Source organism: Taudactylus pleione, unplaced genomic scaffold, assembly GCF_031769625.1.
Source record: "Taudactylus pleione unplaced genomic scaffold, aTauple2 ptg000172l, whole genome shotgun sequence".
Lineage (NCBI taxonomy): Eukaryota > Metazoa > Chordata > Amphibia > Anura > Myobatrachidae > Taudactylus > Taudactylus pleione.
Genome location: NW_028284574.1, coordinates 10,037,696 through 10,051,064, shown reverse-complemented (window position 1 = coordinate 10,051,064; position 13,369 = coordinate 10,037,696). Strand labels below are relative to the sequence as shown.

Sequence of the window (13,369 nt, the reverse complement as noted above, 5' to 3'; positions counted from 1 at the left end):
TGTCTTTGGGATGATCTAGGTTCTTGGGTTCTGACAATGAAGAACTTTACATCTAGCTGCTCTGTCGTGGTTGGAGCACCAGGAGAGAGCTGTGCGATGTTGGGTCTCCTAAAGTAAACAATTCCTCAAATGTTTAAGGAGAGAGGGGTTAAAAGTGTAATATGTCATTCAAAAACTATTATGTGCAGACATTTGGGAAGGTAGATATTAAATAAAAACAACAACAACATAGCTTATCTTATTATCTTTGGCCCTGATTCAGAGCTGCTCGCTCTGACCAGAGCGCTCGCTCTGAATCAGGGCCCTCCTCCATTAAAATGGAGCGTCCTCCTGGACGCTCGTATAGCTGTGGGTCACCACCCACAGCATATATGAGCGTCTAAAAAGATGGTCGCGATGGTCTTGACCATCGCGACCATCGGACTTGCGAGGGAAACCCTGCGGTCGGGTTTCCCAGCCACAAGCCCTGGAGTGATTTTGGCTCTATCAGAGCCAAAATCACTCCCACTGACATCACTAGTGATGTCAGTGGGGCCGGCTTCAGACGGTAGGCGTTCCCATGGGAACGCCTCGGTCTGGCCGCCACGCCCCGGCACGCCCACCAAAGGGGGCGTGCTGTCAGTCACCATCGACAGCACGCCCCCTTTGGTGCGAGAACCGGAGCGACAGCTTGGCCGTCGCAGTCCGGGTCTCGCGCATGCGCACGACGGAGCTCCCTCCGTCGTGCGCATGCGCAGTGGGGACCATCGACCCACTTGCGAGCGTACTGCCGCTTGCGAGTGGGTCTGAATGACCCCCTTTGTCCCGTCAAACAGTTCCTATCAACTAACAATATAAAATCTGTAACCAGTAGTCCTCACAATAATCCCTAAGCATTTTATCCTCATGGCTTAGAGGGAGGATTGGGATAGTCGTGAGTTGGTTTTTATGGAGCATTTAAAGATTTAAAATCAGGGGGAGAATCTAATCAGGTTTGGTAGAGCATTCCATAAGGATTGGGATAGTCGTGAGTTGGTTTTTATGGAGCATTTAAAGATTTAAAATCTGGGGGAGAATCTAATCAGGTTTGGTAGAGCATTCCATAAGTGGGTAGTAGCAGAGTAGAAGTCTTTTAGGTGAGAATGAGAGGAGGCTATCACAAAGGAGGTGAAGTGTAGATCACAGTTATGAGAGAGAGAGAGAGAGAGAGAGAGAGAGGTTTCATCCTTTGTAAGAAAGTGGTTTGTTTTGCAATATTTCAAAAGGCCTGAGGGGTAAATTTACTAAGCTGACGATTTCTATTCAATGTCATCCGAGATCAATCTCGGATGACATCGACCTTATACATGTGTTTCATTTTACTAACAGGTTACTGAATTTAGCTGCCGAGTTGCTGTCATATGTGTTGTTCGATGGTGTAATCATCGATTTTGACTAACTCGGAAGAACAGATGCACAGACTGATCAGGGAGATCCGTGATACATGCATCTGTGTGTCAAAAAATAAACACAGATGCACAGACGGAACAGCGAGATCCGCCTGTGCTTCTGTGTTTAAAAAAATTAAAACCTGTGTAACAATGAAAACAAAAATGCGTGCTCCCCCCCCCAAAAGAAAGAACAACCATCACAGGGCTTTGGGGACCCAGTACTGGTTGTGCTTAAATAGAGGGGACAAACGACGTAGGGGTTCCCTGTATTAAGCACAACCAGCACCAGGCTATTCTCAACCAGCCCTAGTTGTCAAAATACAGGGGACAAACTATGTAGGGCTCCCCTGTATTTAGCGCGACCAGCACTGGGCTCTGATCCGGTCCTGGTTCTAGAAATATAGGGGACAAAAAGCGTAGGGGGTTCCCTGTAATTTTTATAACCAGAACCAAACTTTTTCTAGCGGGGGGGTAATGCCTCACCTAGGGGAACCCTTTCACTGGGTCCCCCAGCCAAAGCATTACACTGACTGCTAGTCAGCCCAGGCTGGGGTTCCCAGGAAAGCCCCCAATAAAGGGGTCCCCCACTCTAGGTACCCTAGGCTGATAGTCCGGGGCTATCCCCGGCACCCCTGGAATGGTGGGTGCCGGGTTGATTATGTAAAGTGTGGTGCGATTGAAAGAGTTAAAAATATTATCTTTTGTAATGGAACTACAGGTCCCAGCAAGCCTCCCCAGCACCTTGGAGAACCACAAGTACCAGCATGCAGGGCATTACGTGCCCGCTGGTACCTGCAGTTCCACTGCAAAAGAAATACTGAAAAAACCACAGAACTCACACACTGTGAAAGTAAAAGTTTAATAACACATATACTGTACATGCACACAAACATGCACACTCACTATCTCATATACTCACCTATGTATCCCTGAAGCCAATCATGTACCCTTCTCCAGCAGGAATCCATAGGTACCTATAACATAAAAAAAAAAATCCATATCCACCTATGCGTGGATCATGTCCTCTTCGTTCCATGTAGACATCAATAGGGCTTGGCAAAACAACAAACTGAAAATATGTGGACCAGTGGACATTCGTACTGTTTTCTAAGGACCAGGGCAGCCATCAGAAATTGTGGGGCCCGGGACTGACAAAATAGGAAGAGCCCCCAACCCCCCCTCCCCGGGGTTTCAGCAACTCAAACCCCACAATGTCTCCCCAGCCAGCACCCCTTCTGTCTATCAGACAGCCCCTGCTTACAGCCCACAGACACTTACAGTACCTTTTCCTGTGTGTTCTGGCTGCTTCTCTTCACACTGCAGCTGGTTTCTCTGTCGGTGGTGCGGCATATTTGATGTCATGACGCTATGTGAGCCTTGTTGCGATAAGAAAAAACGCTCTGCTAAGAGCAGTACTACCCAAATGACTGCACTGCAGCAGGATTTCACTATAGAAATCACGGTGCTGAGTGCTCATTGGCTGAGAGAGGCGAGCCTTCAGCCTCGCAGTCAATGAACTTTTGCCACCATTGACTTCAATGGTGAGAACCGCAAAGGTATCTTACGGTACCCTATGGATTCCTACCAACATGCAGGGGGGTCTTGCTGGGACATGTAGTTCAACCCAGCACCCACCGCTCCAGGGGTTGGCGGGGATAGCCCCGGGCTATCAGCCTAGGCCTGGGGTGCCCTGGAGAGGGACCCCTGTATTGGGGGGGGGGTACTCAGCTCCTCAGGGATCGCCGACCTGAGCTGACTAGCAGTCAAAGGTAATGCTTTGGCTGGGGGACCCAGTGAAAGGGTTCCCCTGGCTGTGGCATTACCCCCTGCTAGAAAATGTTTGGTGCTGTTTATGAAAATTAGAGGGGACCCCTACGCTTTTTATCCCCTGTAATTCTAGAACCAGGACCGGATCAGATCCCAGTTCTGGTTTCGCTAAATACAGGGGACCCCTATGTCGTTTGTTCCCTGTATTTTTGCAACCAGGGCTGGTTCTGAATAGCCTGGTGCTGGTTGTGCTTAATAAAGGGGACCCCTACATCGTTTGTCTCCTTTATTTAGCATGACCAGTACTGGGTCTCCAATGCCCGGTGCTGGTTACACAGGTTTTTTATTTTTGTAAACACAGAAGCACAGACAGATCTCGCTGGTCTGTCCGTGCATCTGTGTTTATTTTTTTAAAACACAGATGCATGTATCATGAATCTCCATGATCCCTGATCCGTGCGTGCAGAGTTGTCAGTGATGGTTAAGTATGTTCATATGTAAGACTCGAATTGAAAAAGCTGTTTTATTTGCGATTTCTATTTGGCGTCTTTTGCGGACGATTTGCACTATATTTTTGCCCGTTATAACAAATACGAATCCTTAGTAAATGTCTAGGTCCTATGGCAAAAAGCTGCCGAGTAGGACCGATGGCCTATGTGTCCGAAAACATGTTACCCTCGTTTTTGTCTCATTCTATGTCATTCGAGCTTAGTAAATTTACCCCTGAGAGAGAGAGTTTGTAAAGCAGAGAGTGACACTAAGGCAGTAAATTTGGGAGATTGAAGAAATTATGGTATTGTTAATGGTTAGGGAGATTTGATAGGAGGTGGTGAAGAAATATGTGTGCAGCAAAGAGAGAAACGTGGGACCTTCACAGATGATTAAGAGAGAGAGATGTTGAAGGAGTGGTTAGATGAATGATGTTTTTTGTCAGCGATATCGAAAGCAGCAAGAGGTCTAGAATGATGAGTACAGAGAAGCAACCTTAGGCTTTGTACTTTGCTAAAAGTAGATCATTGATGAGTTTTGTGCTTTGATGTTCGGGTAAGTACTAAAATAGGAGGATGGGTAAAGGTGTATTTTTTTTTTTTTTTAATGTTTCCTTTGGAAGGAGAGAGACCAGTCTAAAAGGTGTTCCACAGGTGTACTTGGAGGTTAGAGAGAGAGGGAATTAGGGTAGAATGGTGGTCATAAGTTGAGTTGATGACAAGAGTGCAGAGGCTTTGGCCTCCGTTACTGGATACAATGAACCAAAATTATTGGGGATTATTGGTGAAAGTGATTTGGGTGTGCAAGGTCTGACATAAGGAGAAAGCTTATTTTCCCCCGTCGCATTCGCAGTCACCCTCGACGACTCCTGCTGTGGAACGCTGGCCTCTGAAGCGACCAGAGGCTAAAGAAGCCTCTGATCGCTTCAGAGGCAAGCATTCCCAGTGATGCACTGCGCGGGTGACATCATGACGTCACCTGCGATGTGAGGAGCCTGCCCTGCACGCCTGCTGGATCTATTAGATCCAGTCAGAGCGAGGGAGCAAGCGCCTAGCATGTTAAGGTAAGGTCTGGGCTGGGGCTGGGACCAGTCTGGGGGCACTGCATAAGGGGCACTATTTAAGCCTGGGGGCACTGCATAAGGGGCCAGTCTGGGGGCACTGCATAGGTGACACTATTTAAGCCTGGGGGCACTACATAAGGGGCCAGTCTGGGGACACTGCATAAGGGGCACTATTTAAGCCTCGGGGCACTGCATAAGTGACCAGCCTAGAGGCATTGCATAGGGGCACTACTTCAGCCTGGGGGCACTGCATAGGGCCACTACTTCAGCCTGGGGGCACTGCATAAGGACAAAGCAAAACTACAGGGGACAATGCATAAAGGGGAAAACTACAGGGGGCAATGTATAAAGGGGATAACTACAGGGGACACTGTATAAAGAGGAAAACTACAGAGGGCAATGAATAAAGGGGAAAACTACAGGGGGCAATGTATAAAGGGGAAAACTACAGGGGCACTGTATAAAGGGCACAACTACAGGGGGCACTGCATAATGGGCACTTTTGACTGAGAGCCAGTGGGGGAGCAGCCTGAGAGCTGTCGGGCTGGAATAGTAAGGGAGATACCCCTTTTCCCGGAGTGCACATAATTGCGAAGGCCCCCACCCGGCTACTTCTTGATTCTACCCGGCTGGAAAAAATTTCTGGGGAGAACACTGCAATAACCAAGGCCAAGACAATTTCTGTCTTACCTGCCAGCTGGTGGTCTAAGCTCCATTGGTAGTTGTTTAAATCTTGGAAAGTTTCAGACCTGTCTGGAAAAGAGGGGGAATAAATACCTGCATTTAAGTGTCAAATAATTTAGATTCCTCCCCCTGAATCTGCAACTATCAGCCAACATAATTTAGAGTGCATGGATCTATCTCATTGCCCTCTCCCTGCCCATATCTATATTACTGCCCTCTCCATCGCTGTCTCATCGCCCCCTCCCTCCAGGCTTAAATAGTGCCCCTTATGCAGTGCCCCCAGACTGGTCCCAGCCCCCTCCATTGTTGTCTTATTATCCTTGTGTATCTCCCTGATTGCCCCTTTCATAGCTGTCTCACTGGCAGTCCCTTCCATATACCACTTACCCCTCCCAGCTCACTCATTGATTCCCTTACTGCCCCCCTAATAGCACCCAATGTCCATCTCCGAGCACTCACAGTCCCTTTCATTGTCCACCAAGCAGCACCCCCCTTCATTGCCACCTCACAGCACTCCCCTCCCCAGCACACAGCACCCCCAGCCCCTTTAGCAAACGCCTCACAGCACTCCCTCGGCCGATCCAGTGCCCACATCACAGGACTCCCCACTCACTAGCACCCTGTATGAGACATTTTTGAGCGCCTCCATCCAACTATATCCATAATTAATACTTTTACTATATTTAATATTAAAAAACACACAATTTTGGCTCCTACAGGGAAAAAAAACCATTGCTCCTCACAGGAAAAAATAAAACACATTTGCTCCCATAGGAAAAAAAATTTGTCCCAGAGGAATAAACCACACATGGAAAAAAAAAATACACCCCAGCCCCCTCACAGACAACTGACCTAACATGTCAGTAGCAGAAGCCGTGGACGGCACAGGTCTGGTGTTTGGCAGGGTCAGAGAGTCTCTGGATACAGGTCTGGTGGATGACAGGGTGAGTATGCGGAGACGGGTATGGTAAGCAACAGGGTGAGTGTGCGGGAACAGGTCTGTTAGGTGACAGGATAAGTGTAAGAGGACAGGTCTGGTAGGTGATAGGGTGAGTATGTGGGGCAGATGATGAGGGTGACAGGGCGAAAGTCAGTTGGCAGGTCTGAACACAGCACCCCTTCCCCTTCAATGTTCTCCTCTCACAGCACTTCCCCACTTCAATGCACTCTCCCCCTTCATCATATCACAACACACCCCCACCTTCCTTCATTATTCACCACATCACAGCACCCTAACCCTTCCCTCAATATTCACCTCACATCGCCACGGGCAGCACCAGCAAGCTGCTTCCTTCAAACTAATGTCCCTGCAGTATCACCCACAGCAGCCTGCTCTGATATGACACTGCTGAGGAAGAGGGGAGCTAAGGGATGCGGAGGTGTTATGAGTGTAATAAATGCAGGGCAGACCCCCCAGTGTCTCTGCAAGTCCAGCCCTGCAGCCAACCCCCTTCTCTGTACCCAGCTCCAGCAGCCCTACTTCTGTGTCTCCATCCCAACCAGTTCCCCTACTGTATCCCTATCGCTAGCAGTCCCCCTTCCGTGTCCTCAGCTCCAGCAGCCCCCCTTCTGTTTCCACACCCAGCAGCCCCCTTCTGTGTCCAGAGCCAGCACTAGCAGCCCCCTTTTGTGTTCCCAGCCAGCCCCCTGCCCCCTTTCTGTGTCCCCAGTCAGCCCCCTTTCTGTGTCCCCATCCCCAGCGGTCCCCCTTCTGTGTCCCCAGGCAGTCCCAGTAGGCCCCCTTTCTGTGTCCCCAGGCAGCACTAGTAGGCCCCCTTTCTGTGTCCCCATGCAGTCCCAGTAGTCCCCCTTTCTGTGTCCCCAGTCGTCTCCCTTCTGTGTCCCAGGCGCCCCACCTGTGTACCCCTTTTAAGTCTGTAGCCAGGACCAGCAGCCCCCTTTATGTGTCCAGAGCCAGCCCCAGCAGCCCCCCTTCCTTCTATATGTCCAGCCAGGCCAGCTTCAGTTTCCCTAGCCAAAGCAGAACCCCTTCTATGTCCCCAGCAGCCCCGCTTCTAATGCCCAAGCAACCCTTTTTCTGTGTGCCCTGACTCCCCACCAGCTCCCCTTCTATGTCCCCACGCCCCAGCAGCCCTTCTATATCCCCACTCCCCAGCCAGCTCCAGCCTTTTATATCTCCAATCCCCAGCAGCCCTCCTTCTGTATCCCCACTTCCCAGCCAGTCCCCTTCTCTGTCCTCACTCCCCAGCAGACCCAGCCTTTATGGCCCTACTCCCCAGACTTTTATGTCCCCACTCCCCAGCAGGCCCCCCTTCTGTGTCCCCACTCCCCAGCAGGCCCCCTTCTGTGTCCCCACTCCCCAGCAGGCCCCTCTTCTGTATCCCCACTCCCCAGCAGGCCCCCTTCTGTATCCCCACTCCCCAGCCAGTCCCCTTATCTGTCCTCACTGCCCAGCAGGCCCAGGCTTTTATGGCCCTACTCCCCAGACTTTTATGTCCCCACTCCCCAGCAGGCTCCCCTTCTATGTCCCCACTCCCCACCAACCCCAACCTTTTATGTCCCCACTCCCCAGCCAGCCCCACTTCTATGTCCTTCTATATCCCCACTACCCAGCCAGCTCCAGCCTTTTATATCTCCAATCCCCAGCAGCCCTCCTTCTGTATCCCCACTCCCCATTAGGCCCCCCTTCTGTATCCCCACTTCCCAGCCAGTCCCCTTCTCTGTCCTCACTCCCCTGCAGACCCAGCCTTTATGGCCCTACTCCCCAGACTTTTATGTCCCCACTCCCCAGCAGGCCCCCCTTCTGTGTCCCCACTCCCCAGCAGGCCCCCCTTCTGTGTCCCCACTCCCCAGCAGGCCCCCCTTCTGTATCCCCACTCCCCAGCAGGCCCCCCTTCTGTATCCCCACCCCCCAGCCAGTCCCCTTCTCTGTCCTCGCCGGCAGACGCGCACATCCTTTTCATTAATCAGAGCAGCTGCACGGCCCGGACAGGGGGGGCACCCAGGCACTGTGTATGTGTACCACATTTCTGCAGTCCCATTTTCACATGATTTCACATACATAGGTATCTTTTTACTGATCACTTACACAACATGAGTTATATATATAACGTAGACTTATGTATTTTATTTTTCTAATTTGATTATTTCAACCGTGCAGTTATCTTGGCATCATAATCGCTCCAAGACCTATCCGTTTGACTGTAGAAATGCAAAAACAGACATCTTTTCAGAGTTTTTACATACTAGAACCAACAAGAATGATGTACCCAAGAGTGAGACAGGTAAGATTATTGTGCTTACAATGCTACTCATATTTCAGGTAATCTTTATCAAAATGATGTATTACAACACAGACAACTGTTATATATGTTTTAGGTTTCATGTTATGTTCTACAGGATTGAGTCTCCCATATCCAAATATTCCGAAATACGGAATTTTTTGAGCATGACTTGAGATAGTAAAACCTTTGTTTTTGATGGTTCAGTGTACACAAACTTTGTTTAAAACACAAAATTATTAAAATGGTATAAAATTGCCTTCAGGCTTTGTCTATAAGGTGTATATGAAACATAAATGTGTGCACAAACTTTGTTTGAGCCTCAACATTTTTGAAAATATTGTATAAAATTACCTGCAGGCTGTATGTATAAGGTGTATATAAGCATAAATGCATTCTGTGTTTAGATTTGGGTCCCATTCCCAAGATATTTCATTATGGTATGCAAATATTCCAAAATACGGAATATTCCGATATCCAAAATGCTTGGAACCAGGTGTATTTTGGATATGGGAGACTCAACCTGTACTAATGTCCTCTTTTGTGATCTGTCTCTTTGCAATTTTCACCACTAGGAATATCAAAATTGTTATTTTTTCAGAAATAGTACCTATATTACTTGAAGACATAATTGGTCTGGGTAGAAACCTATAAATGCTTTGTTGCATTCGTGTCCAGTATTCTCCCGAGGCCCTTTTGAACAGGTGTACCACCCAGCATTTTTCACAAACCAGCTGGCTATAAATCTGTGCCATTGTCCATGATTGACAGTCATGGATAGCGTCAGCAGGGACCAGTTCTCACTCCTCATCCCTCCCACTCACCGTCCATCCAACTCTTCATTAACTCCCTCCCACTCACTATCCATGTCACTTCTCATTCAATCCCTCCCACTCAGTGTCACATAGCATTAGAGCGGTGTTCTGTGCAGACAGTCAGAGAATACAGATGGGCTCTTCGTTCCTCATATTGTTCTCGTACCTCATATTGTTAAGCAATTTTTAGTGCTTCTAGTGCATATACAGATTAGATCAGCGGTGTCAGGTTATTACTCAGTCCTCTCGCAGATTTTCTGTACATTGTTCCACTATACTTGGTGATTCACTATTCAAATTATTTAGGGACTGGCGGGGAAATGTATCAAGCCTTCTAAAGAGTGGAGAAGTTGCCTATAGCAACCTATCATTTAGGTCTGAGAGAGGCACATTATTTACAAGTGATCAAGGGCAGATGCAAATAGTGGATAATGATGGTGACTTTCACCAGCACTTGTAAACTGACCATGGCCCTCATTCAGAGCCGTACGCTCTGACCAGAGCGCACGCTCTGAATGAGGGCAGCCCTCCATAATTATGGAGCGTCCTCCTGGACGCTCGTATAGCTGTAGGTCACCACCCACAGCCTATACGAGCGTGCAGTTTGATGGCCGCGATGGTCTTGACCATCGCGACCATCGCCACTGCGAGCCAGAGCCTGCGGTTGAGTTTTTCAACTGCAAGGCCCGGAGTGATTTTGGCTCTATCAGAGCCAAAATCACTCCCACTGACATCACTAGTGATGTCAGTGGGCCGGCTTCTGACGGTAGGCGTTCCCTTGGGAACGCCCCCGTCAGGGAGGCACACCCCGGGCACGCCCACCAAAGGGGGCGTGCTGTCAATCAACATCGACAGCACGCCCCCTTTGATCAGACACAACGAGCGAAGGAAAGTCCTTCGCTCGTTGCGTCTGGCGCATGCGCACGACGTAGCTCCCGCCGTCGTGCGCATGTGCAGTGCACAACATCGACCCACTTGCGAGCGGACAGCCGCTTGCGAGTGGGTCTGAATCAGGCCCCATAATTGCCTGTCTACGAATACTCTTCTGATGCTGAATTACATTCAGGCGTGTATTATGTTTTTGTATGTACAGTACTGTGCAAAAGTTTTTAGGTAGGTGTGGAAAAAATGCTGCAAAGTAAGAATGATTTCAAAATTGTTAATAGTTTTATTTTTTATCAATTCACAAAATGCAAAGTGAATGAACAGAAGAGAAATCTAAATTAAAGCAATATTTGGTGTGACCACCCTTTGCCTGCAACACAGCATCAATTCTTCTAGGTACACTTGCACACGGTTTTTGAAGGAACTCGGCAGGGAGGTTGTTCCAAACATCTTGGAGAACTAACCACAGATCTTCTGTGTATGTAGGCTTGCTCAAATCCTTATGTCTCTTCATGTAATCCCAGACAGACTTGATAATGTTGAGATCAGGGCTCTGTGCAGGGGAAGAACTATGGGAGACAAAAGAGGCGCCTGCCGCCGGGCTCCAGCTCTGAAGGGACACCTCCTCAATTGTCCACAACATATTCACTCCACTTAGGGCTGTAATTATATACCCGGAGTATACCATCACGGCCGCCCAATACATGGCACCCCTACCCAGCTCCTGAGAAGCCACCATACACTAGTGGAGAGCTCCATGTCAGACCATCAGCTGCCACCTTCTTCTATCTATAGCCTGTCTGCATGCGAATTGCTACATTACACTGAAGATAGTTCTTAATCACATTGGCTGTATGTTTGGGGTCATTGTCCTGCTGCAGAAAACATTTGGAGCCAATCGGACACCAGCTGGTTCACAGGTGCATTCATTACTCACTGACACATTTTAAAGGATCCACAGGTGGTCCGATTCTTTGAGGAGACCTGGAAAACATGCATTGTTAGGGGTCCTGAGAACTGAGTTTGAAAACCTGTGGACTATATGACAAGCAAATGAAGGGCACATGGGAATCTAGCTTAACATTTTGATATTGTTAGTGATGTGATACAAATGTTTCTCAACAAAGTAATGCTATTTAATAATAGCAGCAAAAATATTATTTTATTATAATTTATTCACAGGTGTTCAAACAGACCAGGAAGTGCCAGTGATTTGTCTGAAGAGGGACACCAGCCAGCAAACTGAGTGAGTAAGGTGTGATGTTGCAGTAGACCAGGTGTAGGCAACCTGTGGCTCCAGCCTAGGGACGGCCATCGACCACCGATGATTAACAAACATCAGTGGTCAATGATTTTGCCTTTCGTTGGCACAAAGCCAAACAGTGTCTGTCCCCTACCCCTCCATGTACTGGGACACGGAGATTAGCGCCACTACCCCAACACGACCCGCAAAGCCCCCCGTTAACTGCCTGTATGTCCCGCTGCCCGGCCAGTATTAAAACAGGGAGGGGCCGTTGGACCCAGGCCCCTCCAACAGGCCCAGGTAATTAGTACCTGCTCTCTCCCTCTCAGCTTCTGTAGAGCTACACATCCCAGCATGCCCTATCACAGTTTTAGCATGCCTTAATAGCAAGGCATGCTAGGAGGCGTAGTTCCATAAATATTTGACTTAAATATATGCATTGCTTTGTACAAGTAATGGTCATCTTGTAAGTTAAACTCAATACCTGAGTGTTTTGTGTTTTGAGGTAACATGTAGTACATTAAAACATCTGCATTTTTGTGAACAGTAAAACTGCAGTGTTTCCTTGACTCTCACTGTGGTTATACTCTTTCTATCTATTGCCACTTTTATTGAGTTTTTCTTTGCTTTACAGTTGCGCCACAGCTGTTTTGAACGGCGTAAGTATACGCATTTCTACTGTATTGTTTATATCAACAGTGCTACATGTAGTAAGGGTATGTTTCATACTGTAGCTACAATTTAAAGTTAAGAGGAACATTTATTGAACTAGTGTATGTTACATGTATATTGGCTTATGCGTTGGGTTTACTAGCTTTTTACTTTTATTGCTGGAATAGTAGACCTTAACTATACAGCATTGCTAGCTATATATGTATGTATGGATGTATGTATGTTTTGATTTTGGGATAATATGACAAAATTGGAAAGCTTTCTTTGCTCAAAATGAAATATCAGATATTTGGATGTTATCCATTTGTGCAGGGGTTCTCAACTCCAGTCCTCAAGTACCACCAACAGGTCATGTTTTGAGGATTTCTTTAATCATGCACAGGTGAGTTAATCTATTTGCTGGGTAAGTAATTGTCCCACCTGCTTCCATAGACAGAAATCCTGAAAACATGACCTGCTGAGAAACTACTGCACTAATGAAGATTTCAGCAATCCGTGGAAATTTCTCTCTTTAATTTGCAAACCATTTATTCCGCCAATGTCTGAACAGCTACTGTAGATACATGCAATTGTGTTCACGTTTGTTGCAATATTGTATACAGATCTGGGTATATGATCACATTGGGACTGATTCTGAGTTTGGAGTAAAGCAAAAAAGAGCAAGTACAGCTGGCAATACACTAGACCAGGGGTGGGCAATAAGCTGTTGCTGAACTACACATCCCAGCATGCCTTGCAACAGTTTTAAAATGGCCAAATAGCAAAACTGTAGCAGGGCATGCTGAGATGTGTAGTTCTACAACAGCTGGGGGGCCGCTAATTGCCCACCCTTACACTAGACCAACTAGTTGGTTGGTTGGTTGGAATGAAAATCTGACAATCAGCCATTTGCTCCCAAATCTCATACTGAGGGACATATCCAATTGATTGCGGGATTTTGGCCACAAGAAATTACGCAGACCTCTCGAGCAATTTTGGATTACCGCAGGTATGTGTACTCCCGATACCTGTGGTATACAATAACAAAATTGGTTTCAGATTTTTTTCCGAGTAATATTCTGCGGGGGAGGGAAATAAAGATGAGTTGTGTAACAGAGGGC

General features: G+C 47.7%; 1 protein-coding gene across 5 annotated transcripts in view; it reads left to right on the top strand.

Annotated features, from left to right (window-relative positions):
- Positions 1–13,369, top strand: part of TRAF3IP3 (TRAF3 interacting protein 3) — a 108,064-nt gene that overhangs the window by 60,303 nt on the left and 34,392 nt on the right. For all 5 annotated transcript variants that reach the window (XM_088475436.1, XM_088475434.1, XM_088475439.1 and 2 more), the window contains exons 3-5: positions 8,534–8,657; positions 11,537–11,600; positions 12,232–12,256. In XM_088475436.1, coding sequence (XP_088331562.1) covers positions 8,534–8,657; positions 11,537–11,600; positions 12,232–12,256 — 213 coding nt within the window. The remainder of the gene's footprint in view (positions 1–8,533; positions 8,658–11,536; positions 11,601–12,231; positions 12,257–13,369) is intronic.